The 11740-nt window shown below is 36.4% G+C and overlaps 1 protein-coding gene across 2 annotated transcripts in view; it reads right to left on the bottom strand.

Annotated features, from left to right (window-relative positions):
* Positions 1-4246: 4246 nt before the first annotated feature.
* Positions 4247-11740, bottom strand: part of jakmip2 (janus kinase and microtubule interacting protein 2) — a 98596-nt gene continuing 91102 nt past the window's right edge. For both annotated transcript variants that reach the window (XM_046868273.1, XM_046868272.1), the window contains 4 exons: positions 6945-7148; positions 5767-5832; positions 5202-5275; positions 4247-4898 (listed from right to left, as the gene is read on the bottom strand). In XM_046868273.1, coding sequence (XP_046724229.1) covers positions 5225-5275; positions 5767-5832; positions 6945-7148 — 321 coding nt within the window. In that variant the 3' untranslated portion in view covers positions 4247-4898; positions 5202-5224. The remainder of the gene's footprint in view (positions 4899-5201; positions 5276-5766; positions 5833-6944; positions 7149-11740) is intronic.

Below are 11740 nucleotides of genomic sequence, written 5' to 3'. Positions count from 1 at the left end.
GGGTTCTGCAGAGCACGTGTCTTTGACTCAAGGTCCTCCCAAGCCAGCTGCTATGGTTCAGGTGTTTTCAAGGTTTTCCTCGTCCCAAGGTTCTTCAATATGTGCAGCGCTGGTTCTGGATTCTCCATCCCAAGGTTCTTCAGAGCACGCGGCTTCGTTCCAAGGTGCTTCAGAGCACGCAGCTCCGTTCCAGGATTCTCACTGGTGCTCGGTTCCATCCCTGTGCATCCAAAAACGCAAGGCTCTGTTCCAGGGCTTTCACGGACACACGGCTCTGCCTCTGGATCTGTACAAGCGCGCTGCTGTGTTCCGGGGTTCTCGTGGACGCTCTGCACCATCTCCGAGCGTCTGCGAGCACGCCATGGCAACCCAGCATTCCCACGAGCTGTCTGTGCCGCCACAGAATGTCTACAAGCGTGCTGCCCTGTTTCGAGGTTCCTGTGGGCGTGCCTCTCCGCCACAGAGTCGTCAGGAGCGCGCCTCTCCGCCACAGAGTCGTCAGGGGCGCGCCTCTCCGTCACAGTCCGCCACAGACCCGTCGCGAGGGCGCCGGGCCGCCACAGACCCGTCGCGAGGCGCGGGCCGCCACAGACCCGTCGCGGGCGCGGGCCGCCTGAACCCGTCGCGAGGCGCGGGCCGCCACAGACCCGTCGCGAGGCGCGGGCCGCCACAGACCCGTCGCGAGGGCGCCGGGCCGTCACAGACCCCGTCGCGAGGGCGCCGGGCCGCCACAGACCCGTCGCGAGGGCGCCGGGCCGCCACAGAGTCGTCGCGAGGGCGCTGGCCCACCACAGAGTCGTCACAATGGCGCCGGGCCGCCACAGACCCGTCATGAGGGCGCCGCTCCGCCACAGAGTTCCGCCGAGGGCGCCGCTCAGCCACCGAGTCCCCAAGAGAGCTCAGCCCCGTTCCAGAGTCCCCAGGAGAGCTCAGCTCCGTTCAAAGGCTGCGAAGAAGGCGACGGCTCGCTCCCGGGCTCCACAGAAGGCGACGGCTCGCCCCCAAGTCCTCCTCAGGGCGAAGGCTCGCCCCCGGGCTCCACAGAAGGCGACGGCTCGGCCCCAAGTCTCCCTCAGGGTGAAGGCTCGGCCCCAGGTTCCCCGCAGGGCGACGTCGGGCCTCCAGGTTTCTCCGAGGGCGACGTCCGGCCTCCAGGTTCCCCGCATGAAGACGTCGGGCCTCCAGGTTCCCCGCATGACGACGTCGGGCGTTCCGGTTCAACGTCCTGCCGAGGGTGCCCCTGTGTTCCTGGTCTCCGCCGTGGACGTCGCTCGGCCTCTGGTCTCTGCCGTGGACGTCGCTCGGCCTCTGGTCTCCGCCGTGGACGTCGCTCGGCCTCTGGTCTCCGCCGTGGACATCGCTAGGTTCTCGAGTATATAATCTTTGTTTGTTTTCTCGCCACGACAACTGTGAGTGTTTTGTGTTGAACTGACTGAATAAACCATGATCGAGTTATTTCCGCTTCCGCGTCATCAGCCTGACAAAAGAATAATGAAATTATTGTTGAGAAGGTAGAATCCTGTATCAGACACAAATGGAACAACTTTCCTCTTCCAAAACTTGTCTTCTCAGTTCCTAGATGTATATGCACTGTTCCCAGATGTATAGATGATTCTAAACAGTGGTACTGTATATGCCCTGTCCCATCTTATTTGGACATCATCTTCTTTTGGCTTCTCCTATTAAGAGTCACCACATTGGATCATCCATCTCCATATTACTCTGTCCTCTACATCTGTCTTAAACAAACCCTCCTCTGCACATTACCAAACCATCTCAATTGCACCCCTCTTTTCTTGTCTCCAAAACATCCCACCCGTGTGGTACATCTAATAAATTAATTTCTAATCATGTCCATCCTCGTCACTGCTAATGCAAATCCCAGCATCTTTAAATCTGCCTCCTCCACCTTCTGTCTTGTTGTCAATGCCACTATCCCTGAACCATACAACATAGCAGGTCTTACCACCTACTTAAGCTGTAAAGCTGCTTTGGGATTAAGTTCATTGTTAAAAGTGCTATACCAATAAAAGTGAATTAAGTGGATATGTTTTCTTTGTTCTATTGTGAATAAAATATGGGTTTATGAGATTTGCTAATTATTACATTCTCTTTTTATTTACACTAACACATTATCCCAACATTTTTGCAATTGTACTGTAAATATTTAGTTTTTAAGTACTTTCAGCCAGTACCCCTGAAAAAGAATGAGTGAACAAAATGAGATAACATTATGCTAACTTTACTGAAAGTGTCAAATTATTGAATTATGTTATAATCTCAGGGTTTTAGATGTACTAACTGTAATGTCTGAATGTTCCATCTGCTCTTACTGGCATCACTCTGCTGGGATGAAACAAAGATCCTGAACACCTTTTGATGGTTTGATATTTGTGGTACTGCCTTGTATTGTGCCTTTTCCATTAAACCTGGGGTCATGCCACAGCTGTGTTAAGAGGACTGCCACTGCTTTTTTGCATCAAGCACAATGCCACCTAGAAAGCTGGCTGCAAGCAATAAGGCAATTTACTGTGCATTCAAGGTGACACTTACAGCACTTATTTTATATCTGTTGCTGTAGTTATTCATGCATACATTGCAATTGTATATTTTGTTTGGCTATTTTTTTATTTGTTTGTGTATTTTGCTTATTTATTTATTATGGCAGGAGAAGCTTACTGTAAGAATATATACAATTATTTTACTATTTTACTATAGTTACGACTAGTCTTTTGTAGGCTTTTTGTTGGTACCTTAAATAGTGTTGCCTATAACATGGGGCACACAGTTCTGAAATAGTCTTCAAGTTTCGTGAAATATATTTTGTCAAGTAAAGGAGCAAATCAGGTAAAGACGCAGATCATAGGGTATTCTGGTAAACTTTGATGATTTGCCACTCTGACACCATCACTAAGGATTGTTGGCAGTGGAGTGGATGTCTGCTTTATGTACCAGGGACAAAAGGACTTAAGAAGTTGACCAGTTAAGTTTTCATCCACTCAAAATTTAAAGAGAACGACTGACTTTACAAAATCTATTTGAAGATATTTGACTTTGAAATGTAGTTAAGTAAAAGTTTTCCCATATGGAAATACTTCTCGGGGAGTTTTTCTTTGCCACAGTCGCCACCGGCTTGCTCATCAGTGACAAACTTACTTATGAAGAACATATTCATTTATCATCACCACATTTTCTGTGTAAAGCTGCTTTGAGACAATGTTCATTGTTAAAAGCGCTATACAAATAAAAATGAACTGAATTGAATTGAATTAAATAAAAAAGCTTCTTGACTTGACTAAAAGGGTTTCCAAAAAACATAATGGGCATATAACTATTAAATAAAAATGTTATATTGTATCGTTTCAATTAATTTAAAAGTGAAGAGATGCTTTTAACATAATGTCCCTAGGTAACATGTATATTATAACATTACGCATATCATAATGTCAATCCAAAAGAATTGCTGATAGCATTGCGTTATAAATGTCTTCGTTTTGTACCTTTGAACAGATATTTTAGTGTTTTAGAGCAAAACATTTGATTATTCTAATTTAAAAAGAGAAACAAAAGAATAAAACGAGTTGCTGTATCACTGCTGAAGGTATTTAGATTTTAATTCATGTTTAATTAAATTAGTACATGTGTCCAATGGTGAGAAACATATTTACAAGCACATTAGAATGAACTTTATGGATTTCTGGAACAAATTATTCCATAACAATCAGCTGAAGAAGCTTCTGCTTGTTGACTAATATTATTTCCTCTCTAAAAGACTAAAAAGATGGGTTTCTATGTCAGATGTAGAGGAAGAAAACCCTCTGCAGGGGGTGCAACCTCTACATCTATCAATCAATAAATGATAAACTGCAAAAAGAGATGCTTCAGCTCAAACTGTAGAGAAAGGGGATTATTTATGTTAAGAGGGTGGATAGCTAGAAGAAATTAACCTTTCAAATGTACATATCAACAATCTATACTATGTGATAAATAATGATAATTTTTTGAATAATACACTTTTGATTATTGAAAGTGAAATTGTGATACATGTATATGTATATATATATATATATATATATATATATATATATATATATATATATATATATATATATATATATATATATATATATATATATATATATATATATATATATATATATATATATATATATATATACGTATATATATATATATATATATATATATATATATATATATATATATATATATATATATATGTGGGGAGGGGGCGACTTATGGGCACAATAAGTATAAACATTATTACTTTTCACTCAGTCTCAAAAATATGTTAAAGTAAACTCCACTGACTAGATTGAGAAATATGCTTGCAGCAAATTGGGTCTTTTGATCTCTTTTCATTTGCCATTTTCTATTCAGCCAGTGTAAGACAATGTTCTTCTTAGGAGTCTGGACAAAAAAAAAAAACAGGTATCATAGGCTAGTCAGGTATCATAGCTCTCATAGTGTGTGTGAATGAGTGTCCCCTGCACTTTAAACTTTCTAGGTAAGTTTTTGTAGGTAGGAAAAAAGTTAGTTGACAGTTTTTAACTTAGTCTCGAGATAAAGGATGGCATTTCTGGTGTGAAAGATGCAGTAGGCAGGTGGAATGGCAAATCCCCTGCATGGCAGAGATAAACAATCCTCCTCCATTTGGTTTGGTTTACCTGGAATTTGTTGACACAGTGTTTGTGTTATTTCAGGTTTTGTTATTTTGCCAGGTAATCCAAAGCTTCCTTTGGAGGGCAAGTCCACTGAAGCTACTATAATCAAGCACTACATTTCCAACACCCACCCATAACAACAAAGAAAACATGGCCAGTAATACAATTTTAGTCTTCATAAGTGGAAAACCGCAGTTGTTCAGGTTGTTGCAGCACCTGCAAAAAACAAATTGCATCAGAATATGCAATAAATACAACACATTGGTTTGATATCTATTCTATGTTAAACTAAAGTCAATAAATTTTACTGTACATTTTTTGTAAAGTAAATGGAGTTATATTCACTAATATAAATACTAAATTGCACAATTTACTATTATACAATACACTGTATATTGTGAGTTTTCATAACAACTACAATATCAATATCAAAATCACAGTTTGACTAATATGCTGAAAAGAACTAGGGCACTCTGGGTAATTAATTTCTCAGAGGAAACAATGTGTACTTAAACTTACCTCAGTAGCATATGCCATAGACATTACGGCCAAAGAATAAAAGCAAGAGAAAAAAACAGAAACAAAAATAAAAACTGCAGAGGACCAACGGAGAGGAAGAGAGAAAAAAAAAAACCAAACTATTAGTGAACATTGTGTTTTATTTTTATATATTTTTTTAATTTGTTACTAAAAAAAGTTATTAGGTAGTTATAATTTTTTCTGGTTTGTTATTTTGTTTTGTACTTCTAGTCCACTGTTTCTAATCTGATCTAACCATATTAACTGAACACTACAATGTAATTCCATAACCATACATTTTAGAACTACAACAATTTACTGTCAAAAAACATTTTTGATATTAAATATTTTCAGCAAGTTAATTTAGGGTTAGTCAATGTGGCAGCATTAAGAGCCGTCTGACAGTTGTCGTTATCATCTCAAATAAACATGCACATGTAAGACTGGTCACACACATCTACATTAGTTGTAACTTTCCACTTTCAGCCATATGAAATTAATCTATTATTATTATTATTATTATTATATCTAATCTCTATTATTCTTATTCTCCTTAGTATCTTACCTTTTCCTCAAGATCCTTAATTTGCCTTCTTTGAATATCTGTTTTATCCTCTAAGTCTCTTATTCTCTGTGATAAAAAAACAAATGTTACAGGTACAAAAACATTTATATATATTTTACATGTGATATTTATATTTTTATGCATTTTTATTTTAATGGTGCTTCATATTCAAGAATATGTAAACAATAACAGGCACATAGTAATGCATGATAAGCCTATGAGTGATGTATTATTATATTATTATAAATGTATTATTTGAATTATTAAATTAAATTTATTTTTATTTTATTTTAATTGTATTTTAATTTATATGATTAAAATAGCAAGATATGCATATCTAATAAAAAAATACACAGATTTTATTCACGATAGAAAAACAAAAACATCAAATGTATAACTTAATTTTTTTTTTTACTATTTTAAGGAAAAAATAAGGTTATTTTGAGTTTGATGGCTGCAACACATTAAAAAAGTGTAACTATAAGTGATATAGTTATAACTATAATTAAGAACTAAGTAAGATTTTGAATATCTCAGCATCTATAGTAAATAATATTATGAAAAGATTCAGAAAATCTGGAAAAATCTCCCTGTGCACAAGGGGACAAGGGTGAAAATCAATATTGGATACCCAAGATCTTTGAGTCCCCAGGTGGCACTACATTAAAAACAGTCATGGGTTTAGAAACACATCCAGAATGTATTGTCTGTGATACAGTTTGCCGTGTCATAAATAAATGCATAAATGCTACTGTCTTCTCTGGGCCAAATTTGGACTGAGGCAAAGTGGAAAACTGTTTTGTGGTTAGACAAATTGAAACTTAAAAATCTGTTTAAAAACCATGGATGATGAAAGGGAACACCCGGCTTATCAATAGCACTCAGGTTCATTTTCTTATTTTAAACATAAAATATGTTTTTTATTTTCTATTGCGAATAAAATACAAGTTTATAGGATTTGCAAATAATTTTCTTTTTTAAATCAGGATTGTAAATAAATAATGCCCTAATGTGTGATGGGCAGCAGCTCTGCAAAGTTATATATTTAGACAAATAAATCAGCTGCCTTTGTTTTTTTTTTTTACTAACATGAAAATGATCTAAACTTTGAAAGATTTTCATTAATCACCAACTCAGCAGTGTTGAGATTGTATTACTTTATTATAATGTCAGATTACCTGGTGGGCTTGATGGAGAAGCTCCATTCTTTCCTGTAGTACCTGGCAGTCATACTCGCGACTCTTTCTTAGCATCTGTCGTCGCAGCCTCTCCACAGCTGTGCGTAGCTCATCCTTCTGCAGTTCGCTCAATGGCTCACCATATTTGATCACCTTGTCTTGTTGTAGTGCATTATACAGGGTTGCCTCCAGCTCCTGGATTTGCTGTTTTGAAATATCCACAAATCTTTATGTCACCAATTCTGCATGCTTAATTATAGCTGGTTGTGGGAATGTTAAAAGATTTTACTAAATATTGCTAATTCATCTCCACTATTATGAAGCCATAGCTTAGCATAATAATACATGTGTTACTGTAAAAGCAAGAGTGATCCAGAAGAGACCACTGGGTATGCTGAGGCCAAGGCAGGTGCACTAAAATAAGTATTGTTTTGCTAACCAAAATTTCTCTTTTCATACAAGTTACTAACAAAGTTCTCGAATGGTTGATCACTCCAGTTGAGTTTTCTTTGCAGCAAACATAGACTTTCACGCAGATCTGCATATTAATCAACCAATCAATTGCCATTAAAAAAATGCCAATTGGATAAAGAACTTTGTGAACAATTCCAGCCTTGTGCAGGTCTACAATCTTGTCCCTGATGTCCGTTGACAGCTCTTTGTTTTTTCCCATGGTGGTGGAGAGGTTTGAATGGAAGAGGGTTGATTTTGTGACAATTGTCTTTTATGCACATAATGAGTTTATATTAGGAGTTCTTTCTTGAAGGGACAGGACTAATTTGGGTGTGTGGGATTCAAAATTCTTGCTGGTTGGTAGGGGATCAAATACTTGTTTTATTTGATAAAAAAAAAAAGAAAAAAAGAAAAATTAATAATTAAAATAAAATAATGTATATATAATATTAATTTTATATATATATATATATATATATATATATATATATATATATATATATATATATATATATATAGTATATATAATTTTTCTTTCTGTTAAAATAAGCCTACCATAAACATTCTAGACTGTACATTTTTTTTGTTTGTAAGAGGTAATTATTTCCCCCAATGTACAGAATGTGAATTACATGTATATTTATATACTGTAAAAGCCTCTGACAATAAGAAAATGTTACCTACACGAAATATAATATAATAGTAAAGAGTATTAAAAGTAACCTACTCTCAATAAAGGAGGTGATTATTTGTTCCCAAGTGAGCGTACAATCTTTGTATTATTACAATGAAGTTTATTTTTTTCTTATTTATTCTCTATTAAGGTCACCATTGACTAAAGATAATTTCAAGCATTTCTATAATACACATGAGAAACCTGGTCTCCATTAATGACTGATGTTGCAAACAGTTTGCTTTTCATACTGCAACCTTCATCAAAAAGAGCCCTATTTATACATGGGAGGAAAAAAGGATCTGGTTTTAATGATTTATATTGTGTTTATATTCTGACTGGAAAGAAATAGGGGCTCGGAAAAATAAAAACATGTCTGTTTTGCCTTTCAAGATTATTTCAAGGAAAAAGAGAAAATTGAATGGGTAGAGATGTCTGTGAGACAAGGTAGTTGCTGTTATCACTTATTTTATAGAAGCTATTATAAAGTCATATCTTCTTTAAGAAGACCAAAAAAACTTACAACTGGTAATATTTCAGAGAATGAGGATAGCGCAAATTCCTTCATCCTGACGACTTCCATTGAATGAAAACTTACTTTCCCAGCTGACAATGAAGATTTAATTAAATGCATTTAAAACTAACATCTCGCCAGAGAAATGTTCACTATGCTGATCATTATGGTTTTCTTACTGTAAACGTTTTATTATTATTAAGTGTGTAGAATCAGCCATACGAGTACTTTTAACTATTATCGATATGAATACTATCTGACTAATCATATTTAAGAATTTAACAGCAGTGTTGTAAAGGGTTAATATAAAACAGTTGGTGTAAAAAAAAGTATGTAAAACTGAAAAGAAAAAAAAATGCCTTGAATATAATTATAGATTAGTATATTTAACAGCACAATGATGGTGGTTACTTGCTACATATGTCTTGTTGCATTCTCCTCCATCATCAGCAAAATGAGAGGTTTTTTAATCTCCTTCATCTTAGTCAAGGGAATGTCCCTGGAGGAGCTGGTGTGGAACGAGGTGCAGATCTCTTTCAAGAAGGTCTCATCTTCCTGGTAAGTGTCATTTAAGTCAGGGAGAATTACAACCTAACATGAGGGTGAATCAAATCCTAGCACTTGTGAGTTCTATGAAACTATTCATGAAACAGACTGCGAAAGGCAGAATTGTACATATATGTATGCATACACACTATATAGGCAAATGTATGTATTTGACTTTTTTAGTCATATGTGGTTCTTCCCCAAACTGTTAGATGAAGATATAAGTGGTCTGCTATAGAGCTCTGATCACAACCCTATTGAAAACTTAAATGACTGCCTCCTCACTTTGCATCTTTTTAAGCCAAATATAAGCCTATTAGGTCCAATTGTAAACATTATTAACCATTTCAAGGTTGCAGTTTTTTAATTGCGATTGGCAGAAAATTATTGTAAATGTAAAATGAAGAAATAGACACAAAGATCTTGAAATAGGTTTAATAATATTATAAATTGGCTTAATGTAATGTTTTAAATAGGAAATTTTATATAAATTCAATCATATTCCATATATTTTCACTTGCTTAAATGTAATCATTTTTACTATTACAAAAATTCACTCTGCAGTTTTCTAATTCTAAAAGGGCAAATGACTTTATATTGCTATATAATACCTGCTAAGGTATTACTGTAATAGATCTAATAAGTGTTAGTTTCACAGACCACAGCCCCACTGGTATATACATGAGTGAGTCATATGTGCAGTGTTCTGATTAAAATGGTGAACTAGAACAGTGGTCTGTCTACGCATTCCCAAAGTCGGCATACTAGTTTAAAATATATTACAATTACTTTATGATTTTGATAATATACAGTATCTAATAAAAGTACTTAACAAATGTTGTTACAATTATTATTAACTGTTTTGTGCAACTGCTGGAAAAAGAAACTACTCGGAACCTTCAGAGCTGAATAGAACGGATTGGATGCACAACAAGTACAGTATCTGTATTTACATTGCACTTATTGTCCAACAAAATGATGCTAGTTTTTGAGCCTTAGCTAGTGCTTGGATGTAGGAAACTCCAAAACCATACCTTCCACATAAAATATAATTCAAATTATTATAATTACAAATATATTATTATTATAATAAAAACAGATCTGAGTAAAAATAATCTTGGTGTTTGCAATGTAGAGACAAGAAATTTAAAAGTGCCAACACAGAGCTGCATCCAGATGCTGCCTTTATCATTGCTGGTGATTTCAATCATGACAATTTGTCCCTACCTGCTTCAAAACAAGCACATCTTTGATGTAAAGCACTTTTTGACATTTGCTGTAGAAGGGTGCTATAAAAACAAAGTACTCACTTGCTTACTCAATGACTTCTGCCCTGTTGCTCGCACAACAATCACTGTTAAGGGTTTTGCTGTTTCTTTTGCCATTTGAAAATTTCCCAAGCACTAGACCCATTTCAGTTCACCTACAAACCCAACAAATCAACCGAGGACACCCTTGCCCCAGCTCTCCACACTGCACTGAATCAGCTTGATACAGTATACTGTTTCTCATGTGGCATGCAGGCCTGTATAGGCACATTAAATATTTATTCTCATGACGGCACAATCACAAAAGAAGTATGGCTCGCATAGAAAGATGGCTAGGTGATACCACCCCCTCCAAAAAGTATATGGCAGCAAGGCTTAAGTTTGCAAAACTGCATCTGAACAAACAACAAAGGTTTTGGAACAATATCCTTTGGACTGATAAAACCAAGACTGATATGTCAAGCATGGTGGTGGAGTGATGATCTGGGCTTGTTTTGCAGCCATTGTTTTGATACACAGATTAGCTCCACTGTATACCAAAATATTAGCAAAAACAAAATGAGCAATATGTCCAGCAGCTTAATTTGGGCCACAATTGTGCCATGCACCTGGACAATAACCCCAAGCAATTATTACCACAAAAATAGCTAAAGAAAGAAAAAAAATCAAGTTGATGGACTGGCCAAGCCAAGTTCAATCCTAAACCCCACTGAGATGCTGTGATGAGATCTGAAGAGAGATTTGTATAAACAAATGTCTTTTAACATCAATGAGTTGATGCACTATTGTAAAGAAAATTTGGCTAAAACCTCCCCAAAATGATCCTTTTACACAATAAAGATCTACTTTAGGTTAGTGTTGACGAATGTGATTCTATATGTTTTAGAATTAGATAGTGTGCTTATTTTTTTCTCAACTAGATTCTGAATGTTGGTTGACTTTTTGGGAAAAAAAACCCCACTAATTTTGTTTTTGTTTTTGTTTTAATTGTCACCTGAGGCTATTTGTCTACATAGATTGCAGTAACCACACAAATTGCTATTTAGTTACAGAGATGATAAGTAATGAAGTACAAATACTTTATTACTGTACTTTAGTTAAATATCTGTACTTTCTTCTTCTTACATTTTCAAACCAGGCTCCTTACTTTAGTGTTAATCTATTTGTTGACATGATAAATTTTTTCTTTTCATTGCATGCGGTTTTCAGCCCATCAACCTATTTCTTTTTCAATCTAACACTGGTGTATCCTTGCCTGGCTATCACACACCACAGATGTAAGTTAGCCTTTGAAGTTATCAACAACAACCAAGGCAGAAGGCAACAAGAAGTATGGCTAACA

This window comes from Silurus meridionalis, chromosome 15, assembly GCF_014805685.1.
Source record: "Silurus meridionalis isolate SWU-2019-XX chromosome 15, ASM1480568v1, whole genome shotgun sequence".
In the NCBI taxonomy this organism is placed as follows: domain Eukaryota; kingdom Metazoa; phylum Chordata; class Actinopteri; order Siluriformes; family Siluridae; genus Silurus; species Silurus meridionalis.
Note: the sequence above shows the minus strand (reverse complement) of the source record. Positions and strands in the feature narration are given on the sequence as shown.